Source organism: Aotus nancymaae, unplaced genomic scaffold (assembly GCF_030222135.1).
Source record: "Aotus nancymaae isolate 86718 unplaced genomic scaffold, 86718_ANA_hifiasm-v0.15.2.pri h1tg000002l, whole genome shotgun sequence".
Lineage (NCBI taxonomy): Eukaryota > Metazoa > Chordata > Mammalia > Primates > Aotidae > Aotus > Aotus nancymaae.
Window position 1 is genome coordinate 10,391,612 of NW_026988413.1, and position 21,794 is coordinate 10,413,405.

A 21,794-nucleotide genomic window follows, 5' to 3' on the forward strand; every position below is an offset into this window, starting at 1 on the left:
GATGAGCCTCCTGAAGTTTCCTAGTTCATCCCCAAGGTAAATTCCTAATGAAAGAGAGCAGAAGCCCTTGCCTGAGGCTCTTAACCTTGACCCACATATTAAAAAGTAGTTACGCTTCTAAAAGAGTTTAGCTGTTAGACTCTCTAGGAATCTCCTGTTAAGATACAACTTCAGTATAGATCCAATCTGCTAAGTAAACCACAGTAGAGTATGAATAAGGAATAAAGTACATGGGATGGTGTAACTGTTTTGAAAACTACTCTGGTCGTGCTCTAATACTGGAACACATGCTTTGGGGTTAAATAAGATTAAAATTAAGAGTTCTCTTTTTCTTCTTTTTCCCCCTAGATCACTAGTAAAGTATTATCTCTTTTTTCTTTAAACAAAGCTTAACTTAATGAAAATGGCCTTCATGAGATCAGAAGGGCATCTCCATTTATGTAACTAGAAAAGAAATATATTGATAGCTATCCATGTAAACATTTTATTTCATATACGCACACACACACACAGGCATGCCCACACACATTTATTTAAATATCAACAATCTTTTTGGTTAGTTTAGCAATTAGAAGAGTATCACTCATAACTGATATCGGTACTCCTCATAATGTCATATTCCTATAATACGCATGAATAAGATCACTGAGGATTGAAGCATAAAGTGATTGTTCCCCAGGATTCCAAAAGGTTTAAGAGCACAAACATGAGTTCCATAGAATTCAGATCAATGACAAAAATATTTTGTTTTGCATGTGGTTATGGATAATGGTATGAACGTTCTGTTTCACTGCACCCACTGAACAGAGGAATCCTCCAGCATGCGGAGAAATTCCTTCCAATATTGGGGCCAGCAGAGCAGTGAGATGCTTCTTTGGTTTTGTTGTTGATGATGATGAAAATTAGTCTTTGATCTGATTTTTCTTAAAATAATGACTTAGAATTGTTTTGTTATTTACTGCAATGCTGGTTAGGATTATTTTTTATTTTAATTTTTAAACTACTTTTAAATACTTTAATTGATCAGGTTAAATGTGTTCATGGCAAAAAATTCAAAGTGCTTATAAGATGTACGATGGGACAAGCCAGGTCCTCCATAAAGTCCCACATCCTTAATCTATTGTGTTAATAATAGTTGTTAGTTTCTTTTGTAGATTTCCTAGAAATTATATATGCATGTATAAAGGTTATAGATTTATACACATTAGAAAAATGCCAGGCTGGGCACAGTGGCTCACACCTACAATCCCAGCATTTTTGGAGGCCAAGGCGGGTGGATTGCATGAGCCCAGGAGTTTGAGACTAGCCTGGACAAAATGGCAAGACCCCCATCTCTATAAAAAATTAGCCAGGTGTGGTGATGCGTGCCTGTAGACCCAGCTACTTGCGAGGCTGAAGTGGGAGGATCACCTGAGCCTGGGGAGGTCAAGGCTGCAGTGAGCCAAGATCATGCCACTGCATTCCAGCTGGAGCAACACAGTGAGACCTTGTCTGAAAAATTTTATATATATATATAGACGTAATTTTTACATTTTTACATATATGTATGATTTATATGTATTTATATATAAAATATGTGTGTGTGTGTGTGTGTGTGTGTATATATATATATATATATATATATTTTTTTTTTTTTTTTTTAAAGATAGATAGAGTTTTGCTCTATCCCAGGCTGGAATGCAATGGTGCGATCTTGGCTCACTGAAACCTCTGCCTCCTGGGTTCAAGCGATTCTCTTGCCTCAGCCTCCGAGTAGCGGGACTTACATGTACCACTACCCCTAACTAATTTTGTATTTTTAGTAGAGATAGGGTTTCACTATGTTGGCCAGGCTGGTCTTGAACTCCTGATCTTGTGATCTGCCCACCTCAGCCTCCGAAAGTGCTGGGATTACAGGTGCAAACCACCGTGCCTGGCTTAAAAAAGTTTTTTTAAAGAAACACCAAACTCATGACTGCGTTTGTCAACTTGCTTTTTTCACTTTCACCTTGGCCATCTTTCTATGCAAGTGTTTATGTATCTGCTTTCTTCCTTGGCCAGTCTTATAACATCATTTTCTGAAACTCTTATTAATGGACATGTCTGTTGTCTACAGGTTATTTGGGGTTTTTTTTGTCTGCCACAAAAAATGAAATATGCAATCTTAGAACATATTTGTCTTTGTTCGAGATGGTACATGACATATGGTGAAGGATTCAGTCAAAGAATGTAGTGTTCAAGTTTTGACGGCAATTTCCAAATAGCCCTCAAAAAAGTGGCCTCAGTCTTACATTCCTACCAAGAGTGTACTAGAGGGCATGGTTCCAGCCCCATTGCCACTGACAGGACAAAGAATGATGCTCAGCTTACTTGGGTCCTTTGATTCTCACATCGTCTCTGGAGACACGCTGAGACAAAACTGAGGCAGAGGCGGCTCTTACTAACTGGTGGAGTGTCGGAGAAGGAACGTGAACATAGATTGCCTGACTCTATAGCCAGGCTCCTAAGTGCCAACCTGGAGTGACCTCTCTCTTGTACTAAGGTTTCTGTTTTCCAGACTGATGTTAAAAATCTTTTTAAACCTATGAAACAGAAATTCTTTTTAAATATCCATTGTCCATGTTTCTTTTTATTTCCTTCATTGAATGCCTGTCGTTGGGCCCTAAAAATCTGAAGCTGTAAAAACGGTTTCTGTTTGTTTGTCTAATGTGGGAGCAGGTGGAACGGAAGCAGTGGTTGTAAAGTGATTTCCAGTGTTGTCACTGAGGGTAGAATTTCTATTTCCTGAGAGATCACTGCTATGGCTTTTCATCTGCGGACATGTCTGGCAAGTACTTCCATATTGGTCCTGAATTTGGGGGCAGAATTAAATCTGAATATTCCTCGTGAAGTGTTTTTCTGTTTAATACTGTAAATTTGCAGGACCTTGTCCCAGCAATATGAGAGATGCTCCTTCCTCCCTGCAAAAATCTGGATTTAAACTAGCTTATCCCTGGAAACTCCTTTTCATCCTTTGGGCTTGTGTTACATTTTTGTCTTGGCTTCTCCCATGAAATCACAGAAGCAGGCGCTTGCTGACTCTACCTTCTCCTCTCTGTATGAGGAGACATCATGCAATAAAACGGGACTGATATCGTCACTGCACACATTGCATTAGACTCTTGTCCTACAGAAGGTGCCCCTGAAGACTGGAACCTTAGCTTTGAGAATGCAGTCAACAAACCCAGGTCCCAGAACAGACCACAGCGACATTCCCGTTCAGGCCAGGTGACTGACACAGACCTTTGGGGCTTAAGCTGGGAAATTCCTCCTTAAAGGATTTAATGTTTGCACTATCAAATGGCCTGAGAAGCAAATGTTCCTCCTGTAGGAACTGAGGTAGGACTTGGGATGAAGAAGAACTTCTTCCTCTGGGGCCTGGAGGAGGTTTCGCTTATATTCAAATGCCCAGTCATACCTGAGTAGCCTCATGAATGACAGTCGGGTTGAAAAACCATGGGAGGCTTCACTGGGAGCTCAGCAGGGTCTCAGGGGTTGGACTCCTGCCTGGTCTTGAAGAGTGACTATTTCAGGAAGCAGTTGCAGTTTCTCTCAGTGTAATATTTCTGTTAGCTGCAATCCTTGTCAAGTCTTGCTGAAAGCCGCAGCTTGGTTTCCACTGCACTGAGGTTGACTAGGGAGCCCTCTCCCCTCCATAAGGGCATCAGTGACTGTCACAGGCTGAGACAGCTGCAGCTGGCAGAATAAGGATCTCAGGAGGGCAGTGTCAGCAGCAGGGCGGCAGCAAGGCATGCAGGCAAGAAGGTCAGAACAGAGGAGCCCGATGAGTTGTTCTTCAATACCTAAGAGGCTGCTCCTCGGGAACCCATGAGCTAACCCTTATCTGCGTGGGCGTGGGTGTGTGTAATTGGAATCAATATTTCTTGAGCATTTACTAGTAAAATATGGATGTGCCTTCTCCCTTATGAGTATCCTCTCATTTAAACTTCCTGTCTACCATGTGAGGTAGTTGTGAGTGCCATTTAAATGCTGTGGTTAAGGGAACAGTCATCGACAGCTTCTATCACTTGTTGAAGGTCACTGAACTAGCCAGCAATAGAACTAGGATTCGAAATGAGGTCACACAGAAAATAATTTGAATCTACTTATGATAAGGAATACCTTTAATATAAAATTAAAATAAGAGATTTTTGGAAACCAAATCAGGAGCACTATAGAGATGAGTAAAAGTAGGTGTTAAAAAAGAAACTGTACAACCACATTCCCAGCAGCATTATTCAGTCACTAAAATGTGGAATAAGCCAAGCGTCCCTTGACAAATGAATGAAGAAGCAAAATGTATTCTACCCATACAATGGAATATTCCATCTCAAAAAGGGGGAAAATTCTAATACGTGCAACAAGAGGTGAACCTTAAGGATAGTATGCTAAGGGAAATAAGCCAACTGCAAAAAGACAAATACTATATGATTCACTCACATGAGGTTCTTAAAGTATCCAAAATCATAGAGACAGAAAACAGAATGACAGTGGTGTGAAATTAAGTAATTCAAACTTAAAACGGCTGGAACTTTAAATTATTTTGAGCCTTGAGAGAAATGTGTTATATGGCCTGAGTCATGGGACATGCAGCTGCAACTTCTGCTTCTCCGATTATAGATTAAATCTCTTCCTCATTCCTGTCCTGTAAATGATTAGAAAGACCAAATGGTTCCAGAAATAAGACCCCTCAAGACCATTATCCCTCCTTATGGAATGTTAAAGCAATCTTCCTTGGAACTAAGCAAACTGTAACCAATCAAATTACTGTAACATCTGCGCTGGCCTTATATGGAAAATGTTACAACCCTGTTAACCTTCTCTATCTCTGCCTATGTAAGTGAAACCTTAATTTCCCCACTTTGGAAAGCTGACCCCATTTGCTTGGAGTTGGTGTTTCCCTGGTGGCTATCCTCAGGCTTTGAGCTGGAATAAACTATATTTAATCACATTTTCTGAACTTATTATTTAAGGTTAACTGGCCAGGGGCTGGGAGGAGAAGGGAATGGGGAATTACTGTTCAATGGGTATAGCGTTTCAGCTTTGCTAGATAAAAAGAGCTCTGGAGATGGATGATGGTAATGAATGCACAACAAAATGAATGCATTTAATACCACTGAATTGTAAAATTAAAAATGGTTAAGATAGTTCATTTTATGTTATTTGCATTTACCACAATAAAAAAATTGGAAAAAAAATGAAATTGTACTGTATATAGTACACATGCTAAAAATTTATGCAGCACTTACATCTTTGATATGGTTTGGCTATGTCCCCACCCAAAGCTCACCCTGAGATGTAATAATCCCCACATGTCGAGAGCAGAACCAGGTGGAGGTAACTGAATCATGGGGGTGGTTTCCCCCATACTGTTCTCCTGGTAGTGAGAAGTCTCGTGAGATCTGATGGTACTATAAACGGGAGGTCCCCTGCACAAGCTCTCTTGCATGCTGCCGTGTAAGACGTGTCTTTACTTTTCCCTTGACTTCTGCCATGACTGTGAGGCCTCCCCAGCCATGTGGAACTGGGAGTCCATTAAATCTCGTTCCTTTATAAATTACCTAGTCTTGGGTATATCTTTCCTAGCAGCACGAGAACAGACTAATACAGTCCTGCTGTGTCATACCTAAGCATGAGTCTAAAGCTGCTTTCCCAGAGTTTGAATCTCTGCCCTACTGCTTTTTAATTATATGACCTTGGGGGAGAAATTAATCTCTCTGGGGCTTAATTACCTCATTTCTAAAATAAAGATAAAATATGTAGTATCTTTGTCATAGAGTCAATGAGACGTTTAAATGACATAGTACCTGAAACATACACGAGCAGTGGCTGACATGGTTTAAATGATTATTTAAATAATGGTTTAAATTATTATTAAACAATTTGACGAATGACAATGCACATATAAATACTTCACTTTGAGTAAAAGGCACTCTAAAACTTCATGAAAAAATAAGTCACTAAGATTCAATCAAATTTCTTATAAACAAAGAAAAAAATTCATGATGATTATTTTTTAGAATATTCAAAATTAGGTGTTAGATAGTAAGCTGACCCAACCAAATAAATATGTTCTTAGTTTTGAAATTTTGAAGATATTCTTTAGTTAACTCCCCTCAGCTGCTATAAAAGTTGGCCATGGCCGGGCACTGTGGCCAACTGTAATCCCACCACTTTGATAGGCGGAGGAGGGTGGATCATGAGGTCAGGAGTGTGAGACCAGCCTGGCCAACATGGTGAAACCCCGTCTCTACTAAAAACACAAAAATTAGCCGTGCATGGTGGCGTGCATCTATAATCCCAGCTACTTGGGAGGCTGAGGCAGAAGAACTGCTTGAACCCAGGAGGCAGAGGTTGTGGTGAGCCAAGATCATGCCACTGCACTCCAGCCTGGGCAACAGAGCGATACTCTGTCTTAAAAAAAAAAAAAAAAAAAAAAAAAAAACCAAAAAACAATTTGGTCATAGATTATTTTTGGCCCAGGAAGAAAAAGCCTGATAGACAAGCCAATTCCATTTAGGGTCAGTGAAAGGAGCACAACTGCTAGTTTTGACTGGCTTTTCTAATGTTGAGGTGGGAACTGCTAACTAATTGTAACACAAAGACTGTGCTAATGGCTTTTCACTTCACTTATTTCCAATGTTGGCCAGGACATAACTATCCAGAAATTCTACAATGAGAGAAGGGTACTCACGCAATGAATGGCAATTCTTTCCCTGATAATTCCATTTTGGAATTGCTAATTTCAGATATGATGATTTAGCTCATTGAGTCAGGCTGCAAGAGACCAGGAATTACCCAGCAGTGGGCACTTAGCTGAGACCAAGGCTCATGTAATTAGAATTCTGGCACCGTAGGTGGGAATATTTACTATTGCTGTGAATAGTAAATCATAAATGTTAAATGACATTCAATTTCAGAAATAACTGTGCAAAACTTCTAACAGCATAGATAATCAGGCAATTATTGAGAGGGCGATCGCACTCACAGGCCATTGCAGCTTCGTTGTGAGACCCAATCATGCTCTGAGCTACAATCTTATTTATCCTGGCTCCATTTTTATGCATTTTACTCTAGTAAATAAGAACAAGTATTCAATCTAAGTTTTAGAGTTCTTAGAAAAAGAACATATAATGTGATCTGTGGTTTAAGCTTTAAAGCTTATGCATAAGCTAGTTAAAAAATTACGTTCCCAAATCATTAGAAAGACAGATAAAAACAATATAAAAGATCTTTCTTGGTCATGATATTGTGGAAGGACACTGGCCTAGGTGTTTAGAGATGTTTATCCTTGTTTTCTCTCTACTCATCATTTCTAATGTAATTTTTAGAAAGTAATTTAAATTTTTCTGGGCCCCGATTTACGCATCTGTAATTTGTGAAATGATTTTTAGCCAAGGTTCCATTCAACATTCAAATAATAATAAAAACAATATATATTACTGTAATTTTAAACATCCATTTATGACAGCAATTTACCAAGATGCTTACATGACTTGGGAAGTACTATACTATCTATCTCTATTTCACTGATAAGAAGACAAAGACGTCAAATGTCCTGACTTAGCTCACACAGAGAGGAAATGGCAAAGGTACTTTGTACTCATTTTGGTCTCAGTTCCTCTTAATCCAATGATGCTTTGTGATTAAGATTACTGAAAATAGCTTTCTTAACTGGACACAGCATCTAAAAGCATGAAATCTAATAGAACCTTTATTACATAACAACAAATGTGGTTTACCATATGTGAGTTTCATTTGGATGCATGCACTAATTTTTTATTTCCCTTAATCTCCCAGCTCTCCTCTGTGTTTGGATAAACAAAAAAACTGAACAGCAATGAGTACACTCCAGTTTGCCTGGACAGTGCTCCTCACTTCTCCTAGTTGGAGAGGCTACAGCCAAAGTCAGCTTCAAAAAGGGGCTCTGGCTTCCTCCCTGTTCCTGGAGGGGTTATGACTCCCAGACCACACTCGTAAACAGCAGGCATCTACACCCAGACTGCCTGGAGCCTCAGGCATCTGACTTTCCCCTACCGACAAAGTTGCTATCAGTTTTGCTTTGTGAGGAGAGAAGCAGGGACTTCCTGGGGATGGACACCCTTGGTGCATTCAGCAGAATAGCCTGGCTCTAGCACGTCTCCCTGAGGGATGATGGGATTGGAGAGCTGGACTTGCTCTTCTTTTGATGATCCTTGATTTATAACTTTCTCCAGTAAAGCCTATTTCATAACATCTGCATGTGGCATTGTGGAATTAGATTGAAGGCCAGCTACATAGCAGGTCAAGAGCGTGAAGGGGGCTACTTTCCACAGTTTGCTTTCACTTATTATTTTCATTTAAGAGTCAATTGGAACCTTTAAGAATTGTGATGAGGACCAGCTGTGGTGGCTTATGCCTGTAATCCCAGCACTTTGAGGGAGGCTGAGGTGGGTGGATCACTTGAGGCCAGGAGTTCAAGACCAGCCTGGCCAACATGGTGAAACCTCATCTCTACTAAAAACACACAAAACAACAAAAAAAACACTAGGCATGGTAGTGTGTGCCTGTAATCACAGCTACTCAAGAGGCTGAGGCATGAGACTAGTTTGAACCCAGAAGGCAGAGGTTGCAGTGAGCCCAGATCACACTACACCAGCCTGGTTGACAGTGACTCTGTATCAAAATACATACATACATACATAAAAGAATTGCAATAAAATTGCAAAGAACTATCCTGTATAGTATATTTTATAGAATGTTTTTATATTCTATACCCTACTTAATGATCACAAAAATTTGACAAGGTTTATTTTTATTATACAGATGATGAATCAAGTTTCAGAGAGGTTAAAAGCCTCCCCCAAAAGTGGCAAATCTGGACCTGGATGTAAAATCTTCCCACTTCAAACTAAACTTTCTTCACTGCTCCTGAGAGCTTTAGAAAGTATTTCTAGAAGCAACCCCATTCATTCCCTAATATCTAAAGCATCCACATATGAGGGAGGGTCTTTGCCAGGTGCTGGTGAATTTAAAGATCAAGAAGACTCCCCCAAGAGCATTCTTTCTTGTACTAAAAAGGGAAGATCATTTTAAGAGCCATTTATTATAAAAATATTCATTATATTTTTCAGTTTGTTCAAGCTATAGTGCCTTTATTATGAAATATTAGACAAACTTTACAGAAACAAAGGAGTGGAATATCTTAGCTGCTGCTAAGCCAGAAGAGAGCAAAACATCAGCAATGCGGAAGTCCCTGAGTAACTCTGAAATGTTAGAACTCAATCAAAGCTTGCCAGAGGAGGAGGTCTGTGAGTGAGGGTGGAATGGAATGTCTTCTAATCTGTGATCTGAATTCACATATTTTCTTCGAAATGGCTTCAGAGGCTAAAATATATCTTTAAAAATCTATCTTGGGGCCAAGTGCAGTGACTCATGCCTATAATCCCAGCACTTTGGGAGTCTGAGGCAGGTGGATCATTTGAGGTTAGGAGTTCAAGACCAGCCTGGCCAAAGTGGTGAAACCCCAACTCTACTAAAAATACAAAAATTAGCCAGGCATGGTGGTGGGCACCTGTAGTCTCAGCTACTTGGGAGGCTGAGGCAGGAGAATCGCTGAGATCATGCCACTGCACTCCAGCCTAGGCAACAGAGTAAGACTTTGTCTCAAAAAAAAAACAAAAACAAAAACAAAAAAATCTATCACTCAGGTGTGGTGGCTCATGTCTGTAATCCCAGAACTTTGGGAGGCCGAGGTGGGCAGATCACCTGAGGTCAGGAGTTCAAGACCAGTCTGACCAACATGGGTGAAACCCCATCTTTAAAAAAAAAAATCTTGGCCAGGCATGGTGGCTCATGCCTATAATCTTAGCACTTTGGGAGGCTGAGGGTGGATCACTTGAGGTCAGGAGTTGGAGATCAGCCTGGGCAACATGGTGAAACCTCATCTCTACTAAAAATATAAAAATTAGCTGGGCGTGGTATCAGGTGCCAGTAAAGGCAGGAGAATTACTTGAACCCAGGAGATGGAGGTTGCAGTAAGCCGAGATCGTGCCACTACACTCCAGCCTAGGTGACAGAGTGAGACTTCATCTCAGAAAAAAAAAAAATCTATCTTTTCAACCTCTAATTCTACTCATGGTAGCCTTCAAAGTTTAGAGAGGGATGCCATGCTGGTGCTTTGAACTTAATGTTTTAAAAACTGAAAACTTAATATTTTCAAAACTGTCAACTGCACAGAGTTCCCTAGCCTGGCCCAGCTTAGTCGTGCTTCTTTTCCAAGACCACCATGCAAGGGCAAGTGTCTTGGGGCTCTTGGTCTTACTTGTCTCTAAAGTATGCCTCTTCTTCCAAGATGTTATGGATTCCTTCCTTCACTCCTTCAGTTACATTAAAAGTTTCTTCCATTAGTTTTTGTTGTATCTTGCACACACCTTCCTCAGAGCACTGACTGTGTTATGTTATTTGTGTGTGCATGTGTGTGTTTCCTTCAACTAGTTTTGGAGCTCCTGAGGACAAACAGCATGTCTATTCATCATTCTACCCCTAGAACTTAGCATGATGTCTGACAAAAATGAAGTTCACTTAGGTGCAGGTACTAGATCTTCCTCATCCTGAATCCCTCTGCTCTCTTCTGTGGTAGGACAAGGTGATGGTGGCAGGGCACTCTGGGCTGCCTGGACAATGAACCAGCTGGGAGTGTGTTCCCACTTCTCCTAGCTGGGGAGGCTGCACCCAAAGTCAGCTTCCTGAAGAGGCAGGGAATTAATGTTGGATAGACAAATGGATGGGAGAGGGTCTGCCTGGCTTGCTTAAGAACACACAACTAGTACTAAAAGGCAACATGAACAAGAATTTGATTCAGGACAGGGATTCTTGTTCTTTGTATTTGCTGTTTTATCCCCAGTGCCTAGAAGAGTCCCTGACTCACAAGCGTTTGATCAATATTTGTTGAACGAATGACTGATTGGATGACTGACAGACTGAGTGAATGAAAGGTTAACTTCAAAGCCCATGCCCCTTTAACTTCATTCCCAACTTCCAATCTTTGTATACAGTGTGTGTGTCTGTGTATAGATACATCTTTCAAATACATGAAAATTGTAATGATCTCTTTACAATAATCCATAATGAAAGATTAATGATAGCTATTTACAAGTATTTTACACACATATACACACACATTCTAAGCCACTGAAATAGCCTTTGTAATTTGTTTCATTTACTAGAAGAAACGTAACTTTCAGAAAGTAAGCAGACATCCTACCTGACATTCATATAATGTTACGTTCTCAGAATTAGTTTTTGGTTAACTGGTGGAATGAATTTGTCTTGTAAACCGTCCTTGAAAAAAGCACAATACCTAGGTGGATTGAAGAAAACCATGGCTGGGCATATGGGGAAATGCATGACCATGGTTGGTTATGTGTACAGCTGCACAGCAGCAGAAATGGAGCCTCTCAACACTTCTAAAAATGTAGAAAGCCGGCAGCTCGATATGTGCTTCTGCCAAGAATCACATGTAGGTTTATAATCTTCCACCTAAACTTCTGGGGCCTCTCTTCTTCACAAAGAACGGCAGCTGATCTTATCTTTACGTGTTACTGACACAGATGCAGCCATTCACTGCAAGGCAGAACAAAAGCCAGCAGAGGGATGGAAGAAACCAGAAATAGATCTTTCTTGAACTGATTTGTATCAGAGTTATAAACAGTTCCAGGTATGAAAGAAAAGTAGACAGGCAAGCACTTACTGAAGACAAGAGGAAAGAATGATTTTTTCTGTTTCTTTTTTTTTCCCTTTCTCTCTGTTTCTTTTTTCTTTTTTTTTTTCGGTCCAGATCCCCGATGCAAACATTTTGGGAGCTGGCTGTGCCTCCCACAGGAAGCTGTTCACTGTGTGCCCTCTCACAGGCATCCACGCTGGCTTCCCACCCATGGCCATCCCTCTATGGTTACACAGCATATTTTATAATGCAAATCACTGTCTACAACATGGCTCATTATTTTCCTCTCTGAATAATATATGAACACATCAATTATGCGTCAGTCCGTTTCTAAATGCACACCCTTGTCGCACTGACCTCTTTCTACTTTTATATTTTTCAGTATGTTCCTGACATTTGTCAACTGGGTTAGTTCCAAACCTTTCTAACCTATGATCGTATTATTATAGCACTTCTCTAACTTTCTTCTATTCACATAGTTTGACACAAAGGCACACTGAGGGGGCGAGCCCGGCTGTGCTGGCCGCAGGCACTCACCATTGCTTGTAGTCCGCGTCGCAGTTACAGTAGTACTTGGGGTCTGTGCAGTTGCGTTCAATGCCACAGGCACATTTCTGGATTCCAGGCCCCGAACCTCCCCAGTAGTAGTGCTTCTCATTGGCTTTGCCAACCCACCAAGTGTAAGGGCTTCCATCTACAAGAAAAGGGAAAGGCATATTTAGAAACAGACCTGGGTTCAGTCATTATACTGCCACACTTACGCCCACTTCCCCAGACTGTACTCTGATAGTCTGAACATCACGCAACCTTCTTAAAAGTCAATTTATTTCAAACAGACAACCCACAGAGTGGGAGAAAATCGTCACAATCTATCTATCTGACAAAGGACGAATATCCAGAATCTACAACGAACTCGAACAAATTAACAAGAAAAAAGAATCCCATCAAAAAGTGGACTAAGGATATGAATAGAAAATCCTCAAAAGAAGATATACAAAAGGCCAGCAAACATACGAAAAAATGCTCAACATCACTAATCATCAGGAAAACGCAAATCAAAACCACAATGCAATACCACCTTACTCCCGCAAGAAAGCCCATAATCAAAAAATCAAAAAATAATAGATGTTGGTGTGGATGTGGTAAAAAGGGAACACTTCTACACTGCCGGTGGGAATGTAAACTAGTATAACCGCTATGGAAAACAGTGTGGAGATTCCTTAGGACTAAAAGTAGAACTACCATTTGATCCAGCAATCCCACTACTGGGTATCTACCCATAGGAAAATAAGTCATTCTACGAAAAGAGATACTTGCACATATATGTTTATAGCAGCACAATTCACAATTGCAAAAATGTGGAACGAACCTAAATGCCCATCAGTCAATGAATGGATAAACTGTAAAATATACATAGATATAAATAAAATACACATGCACATATATATGATGCTACCATGTGAACAGTTATAGTATCTAAACAAACAATACAAAAAGTAAGGACCATATTGGAATTATGCAAAAAAAAAAAATGCTGTGGTACTTTCTCAGCTGCTGCAATAGTTTTCCTTAAGAACAATTTTGTTAACAGGCGTGAAATCTAAAGTTGCTGAGACTGTACTGGGACTGGAGTCCAGGATGAATGCAATCAACGAGCAAGGCCTCTAAATTTAAAAAGGAGTTAGTTATTCAGGCATTCTCCCACTCCATACAAATTGCTTGATTTTTCTGCGTATTGACTTAATTTGGAAGTTATGATTTTCTCTTGGCATGATCACATTTGGGACCCGCATTAAAAAAAGTATATTTGACTTAATCTGGTAAATAGTCAAGAGGGAGAGCTCAGGACCCTTCTTTTTTCATCAGGGCAAGTGGTAAAGCATCCAGCCTCTCTGATGCTTCCCATGGCCAATAATAAACTTTTCTTTTGAAGCAGTCCAGAGTTCCAACAATAAAGGTTGAAAAATTCCATTTATAGAAACTATAGCATCTCAGTCACCCAAAGCAATGTTAAGATCATTTGGCCCATAAGCTACACTAGGTCTCTGCTGATTCCGTATCTGGCCATGTTACAGAAAGAGGACAAAGGTGGAGGGTGCCATGTTGACCTCACGAAATGCCTTTGAGGCTGGGCAGGACACAACCTGACCCTGAAAATGTAGAAACATTACCAAAACTGGTTATCATATTCATTTATTGCATTGCATTTTAAAAGCTGACCTCACGCTAAATTCTCTCAAAGGAGCTTTTGGTTAATATCACTGTTTTTGGAAACTAGAGGATACTAACACACCTGGTGGAGGAGACAAAACAAATCAGGCACCTGTAAAAGTGGAGGTGAAGGTCTGCTCGGCAGGTAACTCCTTTGTCCTGCCTGTACCTCAAATAACCAATGAAAGATTCTGTATCTCAGAATCTTCATCCAATTTATGACTGTTCCTTCCAGTGACCAGTAGAAACAACCTAATACTGTGTTATATTTTTGTTGCAGACAGTAATAGTAATTTGCATGAATCAGAGAAGCTGTGTGTGGCTCAGTATTCTTTGTAAAAATCCGGACATTGTCAGTAAAAGGAGAAGATAACAATCAGCTTCACCTTCAGAATGAGACTACCAGAAACATGCTGTAGGGGAAAAGAAGAAGAGAGGCAGCTGATTTCCACTGCACCTTCAGGGAGTGCCCAGAAGCCCAGGAAAGGAAGTCTCATTGCCGAATTGTTTGGGCAGTGGTGAAGATGCCTGTGCAAAGTTATGACTGAGACAGTGAAAGAGATCTAACTTAATCGACTTCATCTTGCTTCTAATCTCCAAGTTGTCCTTGTTCCTTCCTGGACATAGGCTGAATTAACTTTGAAAGAAACTTGGTTTATAGTTTATAGTTTAAAACAAAGGTGATAACAGCCCTTTCCCAATGCAGACCTTCTTCTTGCCTGGGGACTAGACCACCTTTGTAGGACTAACATTAGCCATAAGATTAGAAATTATAGTTTAGGAGTCAGGCAGCTGGAGGCTACCAGATTCTGACCCTCCCTAAACTGCATCTAAAATCAGTGCTTGAGATACTTTGCAGACCCTGCACTTGATGGATCAACTGGCACCACTCAGATCAATAAACTGGCTCATCTGATCTTGTGGTTCCCACCCAGGAACTGACTCAGCGCAAGAAGACAGCTCTGACTCCCTGTGATTTCATTCCCTGAACAATCAGCACTCCTGGCTCACTGGCTTCCCCCCTACCCACCAAGTTGTCCTTAAAAATTCTGATCCCCAAATGCTTGGAGAGACTGATTTGAATAATAATTAAACTCTGGTCTCCCACATAGCTCTCTCTGCATGAATTACTCTTTCTCTATTGCAATTTCCCTGTCTCAATGAATTGGCTCTGTCGAGGTAGCAGGCAAGGTGAACCTCTTGGGTGGTTATAGTGGTTGTTCCAGTAGAAGCCCTCAGCTGTGCATGGGATCCAGGCTGCACATTATCTCCTAGGGCAGACCCTCAGCTCATTGTAGAGATGGACTCTTACTAGACACCGGGATGGGATCTGAGGGGATGATCTGCAATAATTCCTCTATGTGCAAGGAGTACAGGTGCAAGGAAGTGGCATGCTAGTGACCTGGTAAGAGCAGCCTAGTTTCCCAGCTGCTTCTCTCATCCCTCACTCTTTCTCAAGTCACAATACTTTAGTCCTCATACAATGAATGCTCCCAGGGAGGTTGATGCAAAATTGATGTTGTTCTGTTCTTTTTCCCAGGAAAATAAGTTAAATACAGCACAAAATGCTTACCTTAGCTCTTTCCACATCTACCACAAAAGAATGCCAATAAGAAAAACATATTCCAGAGAGAAAGCAAATTGTAGACTCTGTTATTAACATTGGCTAATTCGGTTAAATCACTGTAACTAAAATAAATTATTAATTTGTTATGTATTTTATATTCAGCAAGAGGAGAATCGTTCAATTTACTTTGAGTAAAGAATTCCCTTATTCCAGTGCTATGCTAATGAAATGCTACTTTTTGCTTTACAAATCATTATTTACCTGTTAATTGGCTTTGGGGAAAACCAGTTAAAGGCAATGAAAATGGAAAGCCTTTTTAAAAGACAAGGGTAAAAAGTGGTGAGGAAAGAAATAATTTAATTAGCTATTTCCAAGAGTTCAAGAACTTCTATAACCTCAGAATATGAAGATTGCAGTTAACTATATTAAGGAGGTGTAGTCACTGCAACAAGATTAGGTAATGAGGAACGGCATTCTAAGTTAACTAGAGCTAAATTATCAAAGTAAGGCATATTGTATTAAAACGACCAAACATGAATTGCATTAAATATAATCACTATACTGTTTGTACTCACTTCAGATCAGGTTTTATTACGGTGAAGGGTTTATTAAGGTTTGGATGATTAGACTAGGAAGGGAGAAAGAAAATAGGCTAGAAAGGAAAGACATTTTCTAAGACTTACTTAAAAAAAAACAGTAAGCCAGGCGCAGTTGACTTAATTTGGAAGCTATGATTTTTCTCTTGGCATGATCATGTTTGGGACTCACATTAAAAAAAGTATATTTGACTTAATCTGGTAAACGGTCAAGAGGGAGAGCTCAGGACCCTGTTCCAAAGGGAGAAACACACTGCTTTCTGACATAAAGGTCCACCCCGAAGCTGTGTCTTCCATTTACCCATGCCTGGTCCCAGCATACGGGGGCTCTGTTTGCTTTCTATGTTTAAGACATTTGCTTCTCCCTTCTTTTTCCATCAGGGTAAGTGGTAAAGCATCCAGCCTCTCTGATGCTTCCCATGGCCAATAATAAACTTTTCTTTTGAAGCAGTCCAGAGTTCCAACAAAAAGAGTTGAAAAATCCCATTTATAGAAACCATAGCAACTCAGCCACCCAAAGCAATGTTAAGATCATTTGGCCCATAAGCTACACTAGGTCTCTGCTGATTCCACCTCTGCCCATGTTACAGAAAGAGGACAAAGGTGGAGAGTGCCATGTTTAATCCCAGCACTTTGGGAGGCTGAGGTGGGCGGACCACCTGAGGTCAGGGGTTCGAGATCAGCCTGGACAACATGGTGAAACCCTGTCTCTACTAAAAATACAAAAATTAGCTGGGTGTGGTGGTGTGTGTCTGTAATTCCAACTACTCAGGAGGCCGATGAGACAGGAGAATCACTTGAACCCAGGAAGTGGAGTTTGCAGTGAGCTGAGATTGGACCACTGCATTACAGCCTGGGCGACAGAACAAGACTGTCTCCAATCAATCAATCAATCAATCAATAGCTTTCTGTTATTTTCACCAATAACAAGAAGTTGTTTCAGAAACACAAGGGTGAATGAATGCTTGGGGACCACTTGATGAAAATGTGGTACATACCTGTGATTTTCAAAATGTGCTCTTTGGAACTTCTGGACTACACAAAGTAACTTAACCTGCTGCTTAAATAAATATGATCCTGGTGCCCTCTGAGATAAGACCCAGCACAGTCACTGGGACATTTAATTTGTTTCATTCCCACTGTTTCTATCGGATATTAAAAACAATACCACAAGGGTATATAATCTCCAAAATGAAAATGTAAAAGCATCTTTTTAGTTTGATGAAACCTGGTTTTATCATATCTAGGATTACAACCTTATCTACAAATTTCGTTAAAGAGTCCCTGGGGTCTCTTTAGCTGAGGAAATAGAACAGGTACCACCGCTGCAGAAACATGCTTTTCACTGTTGTTCTTAGTACCCCTTGCTGGCAGCTCATTGGAGTCCTTCCCAGGCTCTGCTCTCCGGCAGCATTTGGTTGTCTGAAGGCCCCTGCAGTGCATGATTCTTTGTCTAAGCGACTCATGCTCAGAAAAATCTCCTACTTCCTTCTTCTCTCTTCCTTTCTTAGCACTGCCAAATCTTTTATCTCCACTGTGTAAGTAAATTTCAGCTGACCACTCTGATCTGATTACAACATCCAAATCAAGTTATGAATGGTGATGATACCCTTACTAAGAATAGACATCCTTAATTGCTGCAATTCTAGACCATTTGAAACATTCTTACACCTGTGAAAAACCTTCCTTCCAGAGCAAATGTCCTAAATACAAGAAAGATAAAATGGCTTTTATAATAATCTCCAGGATGGGATGGAGCAGAGAAGAAATCTGGAGGTGCTGTAGCCAGTACAGAGTCCTCCAAATCATCTGATAGCTATAGTTTGGAAGATCAAGCATGCTAGAATTTTCTTTATTTCCACAGGATGGATGTGTATGCTTCCAGGGATACAGGGGCTTAAAGCTAAAGCTGACGGGAACCCCTGCCCCAGGGACTGGAAATGGAAACAGGCTACTAGTCCTAGAGTTCTCTGGCTCAAATACAGACCGCTTTCCCTTCTTTCACATGTGGAGTTTGTCCCTACAGAATCACTTCCAAGACTTAGGCCATGGTAACCGAAGTCTCAGATCCTCACAGGAGGATGAGGTGGGGGAGGTGAAGCCATGGAGTAATAACTGCTGGTTTTTTTTTTTTTCTTCACCCTCTGTTGGGAGGTAAGTAAAGGGAAGGGTTTTCAACTTACCTACGACTCCCCTAAGTCTCTTGTAAACAATATAGATTCCCTGTCCTGTAGAATAAGAATCTCAGAGGAAGAGTTTGAGACTCAGTCTCCTTGTGACCCTCACCATCACACAGTCTGCCATATACTGAGCTGGGAAAAGGACAGTGGTAGATAGAGTTCATCAGACACTTTGAAACATCTATAAAGAAACAAGGAGGCCCAGATGACTGGGGTCCATTGGAATACCAATTCAGGACATTGTTTTCTTGGTAAGATACAAAGAGGTGATAATGGTGTTACTAGATAACATCTGAACTTAATTCCCAATTATATTTTTCTGAATAATAGTCACTGTAATACTTTTTTTTTTTTTTCAGTTTTATAACCATGGTCTTGAGTCAAAAATGCCTGTTTTTTTTTTTTTTTTTTTTTTTTTTTTAGACGAACGAAGTTTTGCTCTTTTTGCCCAGGCTGGAGTGCAATGATGCGATCTTGGCTCACTGCAACCTCCGCCTCCTGGGTTCAAGCGATTCTCCTGCCTCAGCCTCCCAAGTAGCTGGAATTTGAGGCATGCTGAGACTTCAGACATAGCGAGGATCACTATGCTCGGCTAATTTTGTATTTTTAATAGAGATGGGATTTCTCCATGTTGGTTAGGCTGGTCTCGAACTCCCGACTTCAGGTTATCCATCTGCCTCGGCCTCCTAAAGTGCTGCGATTACAGGCATGAGCTACCGCACTCAGCCAAAAATGCCTGTCTTTAACTTTAAAAATAAAATTAAAAATCATATATTGACATTTTCATAAATACAAAAGTCTATTATCTCAAGTTACCTATGATTTTAGCTTATTAAACAGGATAGCAATAATCTCCTTTGTTTCCTACTCATCCAATTCTACATTGTTCTATGTTAACATACAAACCAAAGAATGAGTCAAGATAAAATCCTGTGGTGTTCATACTGCAGATGGTGATATGAGTTTGGGAAAAACTCATAATTCTGAAGTTCTAATATAAACATTCAATTTGGTAGTTAAAGGTGAACGTTTTATCTTTCTGTGACTGAATGTCACTAAACTCATCTGATTAGGAATGAATAGACATAAATGCAGTTGATTAGCTTCAGGTTGTATCTTTTGGAATTACATTGGATTTTGCTGTATTTTATTGATTTGAATAGAAACCAAATTTAGAAATGTAGAGTTGAAGTTCAGATCAAAATGGACCTAAACTGAAATGTTAATTAAAATTAATTGTACTGCATGATATTTAAATTTTTTTTTACTGAATTGTACTTAATAGATTTCAATCAAGGACTGATTTTACTGAGCAGAATTTGGTGCAGTAGAATCAAATCTTTAAGTCTTATTCAAATGAATTAGATTTTATTAATTTGAATGGAACTGAAGTAACAGATTATATGGGAGTTTGCAATTCTGAACAATATTAAAGAGAACAGAACAGGCCAATTCACTCTAGTTAACTTGGTTCTGGTTTCTCTTGCTTTCACGGGCACTGCAGGACCCCCCAGTAACCCTGGCTCATTCCTTTGTACCACGGTCTCCAGGAACAAATGTGATTAAGAATACCGAAGTGATGGAATGGGACCATATGCTGTTTGTTTCTTTGATTCTTTTTGTTTCTCTTTTTTTTTTGAGACGGAGTTTCGCTCTTGTTACCCAGGCTGGAGTGTTTCTCTTAATTCTCTTAACAATAGTTATTCCTTTCCAACCTCTATCTATTTATTAAACATATCTTCTTTCCTGTCCTAATGCAGTGGTTATGATCCATTTAGTTCAATGTTAAACTAACTTGGTGATGAGCGTCTTTATGTGCTTCCAGACTTTAAAGAAAATGCTTTTAATGTGTAACCATTGAGTTTTGATGCTCCTATCACTTGTTAAGAATAAATAGTTCATCTTTATGTTTAAGGAAGTTATATGCCATTTATCATTTGTTAGATTTTTTTTTTTGCATGAATCAATACTGAATTTTATTCAATTCTTTGTCTTCTCTTATCAAAATGATAAAAAGGTTTTTCCTAGAGTTTTTTTCTAACAATAGTAATTTAAAAAAAAATCAACTTTGTTGTGAGAAATCATTATTCATCTATATAGTTGGGTTCACTTTGCTATTTTGTTTGGGATCTTTGCCACTATATTCAGGAATGACTTTGGCCTATAATTCCCCTTTGTTGCACTATCGTTATGTTTTTGGTATCAAGTTAATATTGGCCTCAAAGAATGGTTGGGGCTATGTTAGAATTATTTGGAAAACTGTCTGAGGCTCATATAACTTAATATCTTTAATTATAAGATTATTCTTATGTCTATTTTTATGTTTATATTCTAATTTATGTTATATTCCAGGTAGATGTTGTTTTAAATGAATTTGCCCATTGCATTTAAATATATTGGGAAATAGTTGTGTTTATGTCTCTTTCTTCATTTCTACTAATATATTTTCCTGCTCTTTTCTGACCAGTCTAGTTGGAAGTTTATTGATTTTGTTGGTCTCTTCAAAAAATCAATTTGTTGATTTTTATTTACTGTGTGGTTGATTTCCTTGTTCATTTATTCCTGCTTTTATGTTTATTTCATTTGTTCTACTTTCTTTGAAAATATCCTAGAATCTTTTTGTCTATTCTTTTTTAAAATAATTTTTAATTAACAAATAAAAATTATATATAACATGTATAATATGATGTTTAGAAATATGTATACACTGTGAAATGGCTCAGTGGAGCTAATTAACATATGCATTACCTCACATACTACTTTTCGTATACTCTCAGCAATATTCAAAATGCAATACATTGTTATTAGCTATACTCATCATGTTGTACAATAGATCTCCTGAACTTATTCCTCCTCTCTAACTAAAGTTTTATATCCTTTGATCAACAACTCTGCAGCTTCCCATTCCCTAGCCTCTGGTAACCACCATTCAACTCTAATTCTATGAGTTCAACTTTAAAAAATTCCACATATAAGGGAGATTATGAGGTATTTGTCTTTCTGTGCCTAGCTCATTTCACTCAACATAATGTCGTCTATGTTCATCCATGTTGCCAAAAATCACTGTGTTTAAATACCACTTTCTCTTTTTCCATTCATGGACGCCTAGGTTGATTCCATATCTGGGTTATTATGAATAATGCTGCGATGAACATGGAAATGTAGATACCTCTTTGACATACTGATTTCATTTTTAAAGAATACATAGCAGGAAGAGAGATGGCTGGATCATCTGGCAGTTCTATTTTTAATTTTTTTGAGGAAATTTCATGCTGTTTCTCAGAATGGCTGTCCTAATTTACATTCCCACCAAAAGTGTACAAGAATTCCCTTCTTTGTCTAATATCTTAAGATGGAAGTTTGGCTCAGTAATTTTTAGCCTTTCTAAGCTTGTACTATACACATATAAGACCATAAATTCTACCAAAATATCACAGTAGGAATATCCCTCAAATTTTGAATTCTGCTGTCATCATTATTTAATAATGTGTACTATCTAATTTTCATTATTATTTCTT

The 21,794-nt window shown here is 39.3% G+C and overlaps 1 protein-coding gene across 1 annotated transcript in view; it reads right to left on the bottom strand.

The window, feature by feature from the left end:
• CNTNAP2 (contactin associated protein 2) overlaps positions 1-21,794 on the bottom strand; it is a 1,621,124-nt gene that overhangs the window by 519,225 nt on the left and 1,080,105 nt on the right. The window contains exon 13 of the mRNA XM_064372470.1: positions 12,260-12,416. Within this exon, the coding sequence (XP_064228540.1) occupies positions 12,260-12,416 (157 nt within the window). The remainder of the gene's footprint in view (positions 1-12,259; positions 12,417-21,794) is intronic.